The 13409-nt window shown below is 45.6% G+C and overlaps 1 protein-coding gene across 4 annotated transcripts in view; it reads right to left on the bottom strand.

Moving 5' to 3' along the window:
* Positions 1-2374: 2374 nt before the first annotated feature.
* Positions 2375-13409, bottom strand: part of RSU1 (Ras suppressor protein 1) — a 196154-nt gene continuing 185119 nt past the window's right edge. For 3 of the 4 annotated variants that reach the window (XM_024750098.1, XM_024750092.1, XM_024750093.1), the window contains one exon: positions 2413-2965. In XM_024750098.1, the coding sequence (XP_024605866.1) occupies positions 2880-2965 (86 nt within the window). In that variant the 3' untranslated portion in view covers positions 2413-2879. Of the gene's footprint in view, positions 2966-13409 lie in introns of all 4 variants that reach the window. The other variant, XM_024750091.1, reaches the window with a different exon arrangement.

The raw sequence follows: 13409 nt of genomic DNA on the forward strand, positions 1-13409 counted from the left end.
TTATATAAATGGAATATTATTCAGCCATAAAAAGAAGGAAATCCTGACGTTTGTGGCAACATGGACGGACCTTGAGGACATTATGTGAAGCGAGTTAAGGCAGACAGAGAAAGACAAATACTGTATGATCACTTACTTGTGGGAATCTAAAAAACAAAATATAGGAAAAGAGATCAGATTTGCAGTTATCAGAGGCAGGGAGTGGGGCTGGAGGAACTGGATGACGGTGGTCAAAAGGTATAACCTGCCAGTTATAACTAAGTACTGAGGATACCACGTAACACTGCTGTATTGCATATTTAAAAGTTGTTGAGAGAATGGATGCTAAGAGGTTTCATCACAAGAAAACAAACTTTCTTTTTGGGGGGTACTAATACGAGATGATGGACGTTAACTAAACTTACCATGGTCATCATTTCACAACATGCCTAAGTCAGGTCATTTATAATGTATACCTTAAAGTTATACAGTGTTTGTCAATTACATCACAGTAAGACTGGGAGAAAAAAAGTGCTACCTTTTGAAAAGTAGATACTTTGTAAATCCAGTTATCAAGTAACCAAAAAGACTGTATGAAAAGACGTGAAAACACACTGGTGGCAAAAGAAAAAGCAGAAAACCCCCTTGAGATTTTACATTACGCCTTGCACTTACATACATGATATTTTCCAATTCTATTTTGAAAAGATATATATTTAATATTTTCTGATTATAAAAATATACATGCCGATTACAGAGAATTTAAAGTACAGAATAAGTATAAAAAGGAATTAAAAAATTTTTAACCATACAGAAATAATTTATCGCCATAAAATCCATTTCCATTTTTCTGTGCGTACATATTATAAACACAATTTCCTTTTTCCACAATTGGGACCACTCATATAGTTTTTTAAGTGTGACATTTTTTTTTACTTAACTGGATATGATTATCTCCCTTTGCCCCTAGATATCGTTCAATAATTTTTAATGACTTCATAAAAGTTTATCATGTGGATACACCATTAACCCTCCTTTCCCATCTTAAAGTTTTGCTAGTTATCATTAAATTCCTACCACCCTTCTGGAGAGAAATTTATATTCCCAGCAGCAGCGTATAAGAATGTTTATCTCATATGACTCCCTCTAGCACTTAACACTAGCTTAAAAAATATATGCACATTTCTCATTGTTACAAGCTGTCTTATTTTTGCTTTGATTTATATCTTTCTGACTACTAGTAAGGCTGGACCTTTTTTTTCCCCATGGTTCTTGGGGATACTTCCTCCCGGTGAATTTTCGTGTATTGCCCATATGTCTATCTAGAGTGTTCATCTTTAAAAAAAAAATTATTCAGAAGACTATATTGTGGTAGTTTTACTAAAGCTTTGTTGCTAGTTTAATTTTAGATGAAGTCTTTCCAATCACCCATAGTAGAGGTATTGTTCTTCCTCCTGTAATTTCACAAGCTAAAAAAAATTTAACAAAATTCAGGCTGAGGCAAAGACTGCACCTAGAAAAATTACATCAACTAAATCCCCAAACAGGTGATGGCACCTGGGAATTCTTCTTCCCATGGCGAATGTTTTATCAGGAAGTTATCCAGAAAGAAGAAGTACAGACCTTCAGTAGTGATCTCTGTGATTCGAATGCATCCATTTCCTAAGTAACTCAGGATTTTTGGCTGTGTTTTGATTCTGGTTTTGTCTGTGTTCCAGTGGTCTTGGTCTCAGGGTTTCAGCTGTGAGATGGAGAAAAGAAGATGCAGGGGTAGATACAGACAATCCATCTGAGACAATGTTACATCTTCACACACCTTTTAAGACATTCCAGGGTTGGCAGTCCCTTTAGCACAAACATTCTGCTTGGATGTGTTTCCACTGACATACGTATTACTGTAGATAAGAGCAAAGCTGCCTATCACAGAGGTAAACCATTCCTTGTTTAATGATTCTGCCGCTGCAGTTTCTACACTGGGTGTGGTATAGAGTGTGCACATTTACACAACTTCTTTGGCATCATCACAGTCACTTAGGAGGATGCTCTGATATGAGCAGATTTTCTGCAGTGACAAGAAACACACTTGAGTATTCTTCTCTCTGTTTCACAGCTCTTGTCGACCAGCCACTGGCAGAAGTCACCATTCCTTCAGCTAAGCAATGCTGCTTTCCAAAATCCTTTGGCAAAATCTCCTAGAGATTTGTTTTTCTGCTCCTTCCTAATTTAGAAACAGTCCTCAAAGGAAAAGAAAAAAACCTGACAAATCGATGTGAGAAGAAACTAACTCTGATTTAATGCTGCATTTCTTTCATGGAAAGTTTCAGAGTTTATCATCGACAACCAATAAAAGTAGATAAGATCATTTTGGGGGAAAAAGTAAACGAAAATGGGTATACCCAAGGTCAGATATTTTTTTATTCAAGAAGCAACATGTGACACGAAGTCAAGATTTTATTAAAATCATTTGGAAGTTGACATAAAATCTCAGTGGTGAAGGAGAACTGTTAATAAAGCAAAAATAATGAGTTATGTGAATAAACAGTGTTAACTGTGGCATTTAAATGATTACATGGTTTTAATTATTCTTTTCATAATAAGCAACTCTGTGAACATCTATTCAAGGAGCTGAAAGCGGTGCCTCATATGGAATTTGCAGCTGAATTAAGCCTGCCTTTGGCAATTTCAAGGAAACAAATGGAAATGGCTTGAAGAACTTATGAAAAATCTACCACCCACCAAAAGAATTTAAAAGGTACGGTGGTAAGCGCTAGAAAGAGAAAAAACAAAACACACACACACACAGTATTCGTTTGTGAGATAGAAAAAGAGACAACAGAAGTAATAAGGAGAGAAGCAATCAGGAGTCCAGCCCATGCCAACCCCTTATTTGTTCTTGGCTGTCAGGGGTTTCCGGCTGATCTTTTTCGATTTGTCATTATTTTTCTTCGGCGGTTCTGGGTTTGCCTGCATGTGTCTGCCGTAGAGGCTGAAAAGAGAGAGGAGGGGACACTGTGAGATCTACCTTGGGAACACAAGATATGCTTCTACTGGCAGCGTTTTCATCAACAGATTCATCTCTAGGAATATTCAGGAAGCCAAAGAACACCACAATGTCATTTCTGTTTTCTCTGGGTCATATGCTGGATTTAAGAATTATAAACTGTCTTACACACACACACACACACACACACACACACACACACACACACACACACACAATTCTCTCTCTCTCTCCCCACCATGCCATGAAGTCCAATTCTGGACAAGTCTCTTGGAATCCTACACTCCCTGGGCTAAGTGTGAAATCAGCAAAGAGAGAGAGATCCAGGACTAGGGGAACCATGATGCCTAGCCTGGCCAATCCGGACTGAAGCTCCACAGGCCACGAGTGCTGAAGTCGACAGTGACAGAAATTGGGCCGAACTGAAATGATGGAGTGTCCACTTAGTGCAAAGTGAACAGCATTCCGGCCCGAGAACCCCAGGGCCGGGTGACGTGACAGAGAGCGATGGTGTCCGAGCCCTCGCTAGCTGCTCACCCGTGATGGATGGCGCTGGGATGGCGACCACCCACCAATGCCATGTTAATAAGTACCGCTGATTAAATGTTGACAAAGTAGCCTACAATTACAGCCATGGCATCCATCGCAGAGCGGAGTCAGCTCCGCGGCTGAGGGGATGGAACCCAACAGCAGGTAGTCATTAATCGGTAATTTATGAGTAACTCTGATTAAACGAAATTAAAAGCCACCCTACGATAAATACAGCTCAACCTTAACTCCCCTTATTGATATAACTGTGTCGCTGAGAGAGGCAGGTGGGTGTCTCAGTGCCTCCCAAGGGAAGGCAATGTCTGACCCCGCTTAGTGCGATTGCCTTATGCTAACTGAACAGGGCGGACACGAAGACTGACCTTCCTGTACAAGGTGTCCCGTGTTCTAGGATCCACGCAGGGAATCGACACCCTCTCCTGCACTGGGCATATACTGATGCTCTTCCGACGCTGTGGTTGACAGGCCGAGGGAGGGACCTGGTGCTCGGAGCTGTCCAATTGACTGGACGCTTAGGGAAAGCTGGACACTGGGTTTTGACAGGTCAGACGTAGTCTATCTTCTCCAGAGGCTTCCAAGCATCTCCTCAGAAGCAGTAACAAGCAGCATCTACCAACAGTGGTCATGAAGATGGGTTTCTGCTCCCAAGAAGTTTAGAATGCAGGATGTGGCAGCAGACAGAGCTACGAGCTGAAGAATGTTAAGTCCAGCCAGGTGCTGGGAACGTTCTCTGGGTAAAGGGGAGGGTGAAGGAGGTACCACATGTCCTAGATGGGTCATATCAGCACTTGCAAGTCAGCGTTCGAAGTCTGTAGAAGTTCCCTTAGAGGACTTCTGGCTAATTGAATGGAGAGGCAGGCCCAGTCCTCCCCGACACCCCTGAGCAGAAACATCTTCCTCCCCAAGAGAACCTGCCATCCAGGAAAACGGATCTTCAAACCAACACAGGACCCCCTCCCCTAGACTTTAAAAAGAGCAGCTGGTTCTGTGCCCTGGACACCTGGGGTTCCTGCATCCAGGGAAAGAAACATTGGTTTAGGCAGAAAGGAAGGTTCAGCCAGTCCGGCTTCACCACTGTTGCCACTCCAACCCCCAATGATGTCCCTGTCCTAATACCCCCGGAACTTTACAGGGCAAAGGGGACTCTGCAGAGGTGAGACCAAGGATCCTGAGACAGGAAGATTACCTTGCATTACGTGGGAGGCTCCAACCTGTGCACCCCTTCCCCTGCCCCTCCAGCATGTCTCCCAGATACGCCAGACAGGGAGAGGAAACCCTGAGCCAAAGTAGAGCTGGCCCTTACGTTCCTCACCTTTACCAACACACTCTCTGAGACAAGCTTATCCTCTCATAGCGTCTGCCCGTCTCCTCCTAGGATGCTGCTTTCCTCAAGAGCAGGGGCTTAGCGCTCCAGCGGGATGTGCTCCAAGCTCCTCCCACCTGGCACGAAGCCAAGGTCTGACTCCTCTGTTCTGTGCATTCACATAGGCACCTATGGTCTCAGTACCTGTTCCCATGGTACCGCTTTCTTACAGCTTCACGTGTCTCTCCTCTATTTTCTAAACTTTATCCCCATAAAGGAAAAAAGTATACACATTTTTACTCGCAGACAGCATCAGATGTTAAGGATTACAAAAATCTGCAGAAACACAACTCCTTCGCTCATGAATTTGGAAACCCGGCAAGACTCAGGTGCTGGGAAAGTGATATCAAAAGAAATAAAGGGGTCAGAGGAGGGAGAAGAGATGAAAGACCTGATGCAGGCCTGCTGGGGACCACATCCTGAACACGCAGGCACGGAAGCCTTCCCAGAGAGGGTGGCAGTGTCGCGGGGCCCTGACGGCGGTAATCCAGCAAAGTCATTTCAGAAGGCGGTGCAAAAGCTGCTCGGGACTCAGCAAGGCTCCTCTTTCCAGGAAGGAACTGGAATGTTCCAACGTTTCAACGCCTGCCTTTTTGGACTCAGGTCCCACTGCGTGCCTGGCCTTCCTGGGGCTACACAGCAAGCCACTCGCTACAAAGGGCCGGACGGGAGATAGCAGTCCTGAACTTGATACTTAAAATCCTCGTTTTGCCACTTTACGAACTGTTCGTTCTGGGCAAATGATTAGCAAGCCTCACCCCACCGTGCCTATTTCTTCATCTGTTAAAAAATGATGCGTTTTCTCACAGGGTGGCCATGGTGGTGAAATGAGCCTGGCACCAGGACAGGACTCTTGGACGTGGCCCACGAGGGCTTGTGGAAAAACAAGACTGATGTGGGGTTATAGTCAGAGTGATTAAAAGAAGATAATTATATGATTACTTTACTTCTCTAAGGCTTTTTCCTCTGAAAAAGAATATGGTATTTTTTTATCGACGCCAAATCCCCAAGCATCTGTGGAAGAAAGGTTCGAATCCTCTTTGAAGAAGGCACCTAAGGCAGAGCTAAATGCATTGCCCCACTTCTTCTGTGAGTCACCAGCAAAGCCGGGATGACTCTGCCCTGCGCTGCAGGACGCTTTCCCTCCTCCAGCTGTGTGGCCGGTGAGAGCCGGCACTTGACTCTCATCTGTAGATTGGATACACGAGAGCGGCCATTCCTACCTGGAGACGTGGCTCTGGCACAGCAGTAAGGACAAGCATCTCAGGGTCCCCAGTCTTGGGTTCCACCAGCTATTAGCCATGGGGCCTCCAGGCAATTAAGTAAGTGTAGCAGGCAGAACAATGGCCCCCCGAAATGTCCACATCCTAAATCCCTGAAACCTGTGAGTATGTTACCTTATATTGCAAAAGGGACTTTGCAGAGCTGGTTAAGTGAAGGATCTTGCGATGGAGAGATTATCCTGGATTATCTGGGTGGGCCCAAAGTAATCCCAAGGGTCCTTTTAAGAGGGGGGGCTGGAGGGCCAGAACAGGCTCAGCTGCCGGCTTTGACGTGGAGAAAGGAATGCAGGCAGACTCTAGACCCTAGGAAGGCAAGGAAACACATTCTCCCCTGGAGCCTCTGGAAGGGCAAAACCCTGCTGACGCCTAAACTTCAGGCTTCGACACCCGGAACTGTAACATAGTACACTGGTTATGGTTTGGGCCTCTAATATCATGGTAATTTGTTATCACAACATTGTCAATTGGCTATACTCCAATATAAAATAAAAAGTTTTAAAAAAACCCAAAAAACTATCAGTCATATGTTAACAGTAGCAATAGGGAACCGATACAGTAAGTGAGCCTCTCTGGGGCTGTCTGTGAGGATTTTGCTTAATTTCAGCAGGGGAAAAAAAAAAAAATCTGGGATAATAATTCACTGAAAAGAAGGAAAAGTTAAAAACTAAGTTGCAGACAGGGCGCAGAGGAGTGTCCCCAAGGAAAAACGCGTGCTGTTTCCACTAGAGGGAGAGGAAATGGGCAGGCCAACTGTTCCTTCTCTGCCACAATGAGACAGGAAGGGACTGGCTCTCTCCATACTCTGAAGCTAAGAGTCATGGCCCATGCCTGAGATGTCCCCAGGATTTAATTCATAGAGGTGACAGGGAGGAGACGGAGAGGTCTGTGCCTTTGAAAGCATTTTGTCACATGCAGCTGTGTGCAGGGCCACACGGGGAAGCACAAGGGCTGGTTAGGAGGCAGAGGCGCTCAGGAGAGAGCAAAGCCTAGAGCCTTTATAGTGGTTTCACAAAAAGGAAGGGGTGAGGCAGGGTACGAGTGAGTTGAGAAGTGAATGATTTGATTAAAATTTCAGAGCCCAGGGCTAAAGAAGTGATCTCTAGTTATCCAGTACCTGGGTCTGGGTCATGGGGAATACTGGCTTGGTGCATGTGAGTTAGAGAAAAGAGGTAGTTAGGATAGGGGTTTGGGGTTGGTTGGCTTGGATACGAAAAGATGCGCTAACAGATGAGTTGTTTGCTCCTCTAGGAATGAGCTAGCTTGGGAGTCTCCCCAGACAGCAAGACCCCCAAGATGCCAAAGCATCAGAAAATAGAGAAAGTGGAAAATAGGATAGATCAATACAGCCCACAGCCTTTAGGATGGATTTCCGTCCCTTTGATCACCCCATATCTCCTCTCATGACGTACCTTCCACCTCTTCGACCTTGGAAGAGTCCCAACTACCCTTCAGACCGTGGCACAAGGTGCTTTCTGGATGAGCACATCCCCCCCAGTGCTCTGCTCAGATAGTACCCGTCCCGCCCTACAGGAGCCCTGGCATCCTGCATGGGGGATTCTGGAGAACAGTCCTGGGGCTTCACTTGCCTCTGCATTCCTGCACCCTGTTTGCCCCAAAGGACATGTGACATTGAGAAGCTAACCTCTGTCACAGTCTGATGTCCTTATCTGCAAAATGATGAAAACTGCTACCTTGCAGGGCTCGTGGAGAGACATTAATCAGACATGGACAAGGTCCTGTGTGTGCGGGCTCAGAGCAAGTGTTCCAGAGCAGCAGCTGCTCCTTTAGCCTCTCACGAAGGCCCACGACTCAGGCTATGCCGGCCAGTTCCGCCTGCTTCTCAGACCCTGGCTCTGTGCATGCACAGAGCACAGATGGGATCGACTTTGCCCCCATGAGCCTGTGGGGAGATCCTTTCTCGGGGAGGTTTCTGGCGGGCACTGAAATCTGACCATGCCGGCTTGAGAGCATTGACAGAGGAAGCCGGCTCACGGTCACTGATGGGCCACAGCCGCTGGTGGGTCAAGGGATCCACTCAGCATATGGAGGGAACCTGTGGCACAGGGTCTTGGAAAATCTTCTGCCCCCTGAAATCTGAGGTCTATAGAGGATAACTGGGAGATGTTCAAGGAGGGCAGAAAAATGAACAGAGAACCATCTAAAGTGACAGGACAGGATCAATTACGCTCAGGTGTCTGATGAACAGGCTTCTGTTGCTGAAGGGTCTCCTCCAAGGTGAGATGCCTGCGGATGCTCTGTGCTGCGGGAGATGAAAGAGGCACCATCACTCGGCTCACAAGGGCTCTCGTTCTCGTCCCTGTGGGAGCGGGCCCTGCCCTGAGCTGCCATCTGCAGAATCCCAGCCAAAGACCAGCTCTGGAGAAATCATCATGAAATGATGCCATGGACAGCAGAGGTCACCAGACTGGTCACTGGAGAGGCATCCTGTCAGAGCTGCCTGCGCACTGGCCCCCTGAAACTCCACACAACTCAACACCCCTGCCTGATGACATCTAAGACGGCAGAGCAAACAATTCCAGCCCACCAGAATCAGAGTGAATTTCTCAACAGATACCATATTGAGTAGTACGATATGTATGCTTTTCTACTACTGATAGGTGCATTTTATTTAATACGGCCATCTTCATTTTGGGAAAAAAAAAATCCATTTGAGTCTTACTGTTTCTGTTGGATCCAAGGGTCTCTTGCAGACCTTCACACCGCTTCATGGCTGCAGTAATGAAGACCACTGGGGACCATGTCTTTCCTTCTTGAAAAATCTCCTCCCTTGGCTCCAACGCACTATCTTGGTCCTTATTCTTTCTCCAAACAATTCTGCAGCCCTTGTGGTTTTGCTTTTAGCTCTCTCTATCCTCCTCCCTAGAAAGAGCATCTGATTTTGTAGCTTCGGTGATCATCTCTGAATAGGAGCCCTCCAAGTCACCACCATCCTCAACCCCTGCTACGTCTAATTCCCACTAGGACATTTAGCTATTATACCCAACCAAATGCGTACAATAGCTCCCTAGCCCAGTTCCTCAGGTCTGTCCCTCTGAAGTCTCCAGACCTCCAGGATCAAAAAGATGAAGTCTTTTTGGCACCTGCCTCTTTTTTCAGTCTCAGCCTAGGGCCAGGGTAGGATCTGACGCTCCAAGCAAAGCTGTATGTGCATTTTTCAGCAGAAGGCGAACGCAGCTTCCATCAGCTTCTCAAAAGGTTTGTGACTCAGTGGATTAACAAGCTGCTTTACGGTACTTGCTCTTTTTTCCATCATCTGATGATTTTATTCATTCTTTTTCTTCTACCCTAAAATAGGCCTATACCACATGGCCATTAGATTATTATAACAGGTCCTCCTTCTTGGTCTTTTTTTTTTTTTTTTTTTTTTTTTTTTTTTTTTTTTCTGGCCGCACCGTGTGGCTTGTGGGATTGTGGGATCTCACTTCCCCAACCAGGGATCGAACACCGGGCCCCCGCAGTGACAGTGCCAAGTGCCAACCACTGGAATGCCAGGGAATTCCCCCTTCTTGGTCTCCTTGATACCGATTCCTTCCTTCCTCCAATGCGTCCTACACGTGACTGACGGAATTCTCTCTCCTCGGTTTATGCGTGGAAAACAGCATCCGCTACCCACTGGATCTGAGAGCAGCCACAGAACGTGCCATGTAACGCCTAACTAACCCACCTTCATCTCCCTCTGTTCGCTCACCGTCCGAGTGCAGAAAGGCTGGTCTGGAGGAAGGCCGTGTGGACTGTAGGAAACGTGGGCAGAGTGTGAGTTTTGCCACCTATTAGCTAAGTAACCTTAGAGTCCCATAGCTTTCCAGAACCTCTGTTATCTTCACTGGAAAACGGTCATATCTGTATACCGTCTACCTTGCAGGCGATCTGCGAAATTTTTTCACACTAAAATAATCTAAGGTCTGGGATTAGTCTTTCCCGTCAGCCAGGACCCCTCTGGTCTCGGTGTTTTGCTGGTCTGTGTTGCTACTGCCTGAAACGCCTAGCCTCCACCCTCTCTGTAGCTCAGATCGCAGCCACATCTTTCGGCCTTTCACGGCTTTCTCTGCCCTGCCGCCCGCCCCGCTCCAGTTTCCGCCTTTGCCAAATACTAGGGGGGTTATTGGGATTTCATCATTAAGTCCTTCATAAGATACAAGGTGATTTCTGCTCTCGGCTGTTATTTCCAAGTACCAGTAGAGCACCTGGATCAGGACACCCGGTGAATATGGTAACCATGCAATCAGCATTCACTGTCACAACGAGCCAAGGTAGTTGGATTTATCGTATTATCTTTGCAAATGAAGGAACTTAGGCTTAGCAAAAGGTCTGGATCAAACCCAGGCAACAGCTCCAAAGTTCAAACTCTTCAGGCCGGAAGTTCTCTCGTCTCCCATCTTTCCGGATTTCTCAGTTTTGTCCTCTTCAACAGCTTACCATTTTCCTGATGGCGGGGACTTGCGGACTTCACTTCTTTTGTATTCTACATACTCAAGGCAGCTGCTGGCAACACATTGTGTGCTATGTAAATATTATGTTTCAGAATGCCAGGTATATGAGAGGTGCAATATGGTGTTCTGAAGTCATTTGCTCATGTCATATGCCTCCCTCCTGTTGCTTTGGGTGTTTCCATGGAAAGTCCTTATACAGACCAAGAAAAGAACCAATTTGAAAAATCTAAGTATATGGCCGGTGACAATAACGGAGAGAAATCATTTTGTGTCTAATCTGTAATCTTATGGTAGGATGCTAAGTTTAAAATCTCCTCAAATAAATCTGTGGACAGAGTGTGAAGCCTACATTATTAAGAAGCATTTGCAGTATCTTTATTTTTCCCATCTAGCAGCTTCTGAGGGGCTGGTGACAGAACCTTAGCACACAAATTGCTGAGTCTTAAAGAAGAAGAAAAAAAAAGAACAGTTACCATATTCCCATGAGCAGTCTCATTAATTCAAAAGGCAGTGATTTTTTGAGATCAGACCTCCCAGAGGTGGTTCCGTGAAATTCACTAACACCAGGACGTGTCTTTTACATTCACCTCCATTACAACCGTCACCGTTCTCTGTCCCCAACACACAGTGTAAAAAGAAATTATCCACATACATGTGGTAAACAGCATCTGTATAGATAGCCAAAAGGAATCTGTAGCTGGCTTAGGACAGATATTAAGCTATACAGAAATACGAAATGTAAGGCAGATTTTTAAAATACCCCATACATTCTAGACTCGCTCTCTGCCCCACGGAGGGGAGAAAGGAGGATTCTGGCAGAGCAAAACTAACAATCTCATGCACAAAAGATGCTCATTAAACTTCATCATCCTGTCTACTCTAATGATGCTTTTACTTAATAAAAATTCCCCGAGCAGTAGCAAGGATATTAGGCAAGGTCTTTGGTTATGTATCAGAGGTCTGAGCTGTCACCAGCAAGCATGCAGTTCAGGGGGTATGCTCCCTGGGGAAGGAGCAAATACAGCTTTCACAGAATACATGCAGAGAAAAATCAATAACTGCAACTTGCTTCCCTGCTTAAGCATTTAAGAGAATAGGTAATCCTTTAAAATTAAACTGCAAAGTGCTAAATGTTGCAATTTACAGAATAAACTAAAAAGCAAAGGAAACAAGAGGAAGGGCATTGGTAAGTTTTCTAAACAAGCTACTTCCTTAATAGACTTCAGACATGGAGTATTGGGGAATATTTTTTATGACAAGAATTATTTTGGGATATAGTATGTGGAGACTGAAAAAGAGACATCCAACCATGTATGTGTCTATGTGTTTGTAGCATACACACAGATATACAAACCTACTTATAGATACAAGGAAGGGAGAAAATATTTCTATATGTGCATTTAATCCCTCCAAAAATTATTCCTAAGAAAACACAATGATTAAAATTCACTAACTTGAATCTGGCTCTCACAAGCTAAACAGTAATTATCTAATAGATTCGTTAACATGGACAGCTGGATGTTAATACTGTAGAAATCACAAATTATTGCTTTTGTCCATTTCATACAACCCACTTTAAATTTCATATCCTGCCAATACAGACTTGGCTGGAGAGATAGGACAGTCAGGGCGAGAGTGAAGCACCACCCGAAAACCTGAATTTAAAGACAGTAAGATTGCCCTCCAGGCGTTAAATGATAGCATCAGCACAAAATGAAGCAAAGCAGAAACATGGGAAGTTACCCCAAATAACGCCAGCACAACTCAGGCCAGCCGGACTTGGCTGGAAGCCAGCCAAGGGTATTAACAAAGCTGGAGACCCTGCCCATCAGAAGAGCGTGGTTTTGATCAGCGACTCAAACAGTGGGGTAGATGCCAGCAGTGGGCACCTATGCACTACCCAGAGAAAGGTGGTGAGGACCCAGCTGGGAGTTCTGTGGACGCCCCGATAGGACTACGTCTCTAAGTGGAAGCAGAGAAAATAAACGTGGCGCCACCACAATCCTTCAAAGGCTGGCCTGCTCCTGCACGGTCCAGCTGCTGGCCAGTTCTCTCCGCTCTTCAGCCTCTACCCTCCATGTTCCCAATCTCCAGCACACAGGCAAACAAATCAGGCCCCTGCCCACTTCTGAGGTTTGTACTTGCTACTCCCTCTGCCTGAACGTTCTTCTCCAGGTCTCCCTGAGATAGGCACTCTTCCTGTCCCCATTTCACAGGTGAGGGAATGGACAGAGAGAGCTTCAACATCTTGGATGTGAATGGCTATGCTGTCCCAACTTTGGTGTCGAAACAACTCAAGTCTCAAACGTCTCCCTTTACTCTGGGTGCAGAAACTGGATCGTACATGAGCCTGTAGCCAACCTGCGCTAACCAGAGAAAGACCTAGGACCTCAGCACACACTGCTGGGAAGAAAAGTCCTTTCTTTTCTGTTTGAGTTGAATTGGGAGCCCAGGTCTGCTGCCAGCCATGGTGAGCTCTGTGAAGAGAGCCTGCCTGGAACACAAACCAGCAGACGAAGCAGAACTGAAAGATGGAGAGAAATGGAGTCCAGTGACATTGAGCCCTTGATCATGCCATGCCTGAAGTCTACTGTACTGCTGGATTATTAATAGTATAAAATAAATAATCTCCATTCCTCTTACGCTTCCTGTTTCTTGCAATCCAAGGAATGCTGAGTCCTGACTCAGAGTCATCACTCTGGTCTACTTCAAACGTGAGTTCCTAACAGAGGTCTCTTTTGCCTATATTCTCTCTCTTTAACCACATTCACGTCCTTCCCACC

The sequence above is a fragment of the Neophocaena asiaeorientalis genome, unplaced genomic scaffold (assembly GCF_003031525.2).
Source record: "Neophocaena asiaeorientalis asiaeorientalis breed wild unplaced genomic scaffold, Neophocaena_asiaeorientalis_V1.1 scaffold4, whole genome shotgun sequence".
Lineage (NCBI taxonomy): Eukaryota > Metazoa > Chordata > Mammalia > Artiodactyla > Phocoenidae > Neophocaena > Neophocaena asiaeorientalis.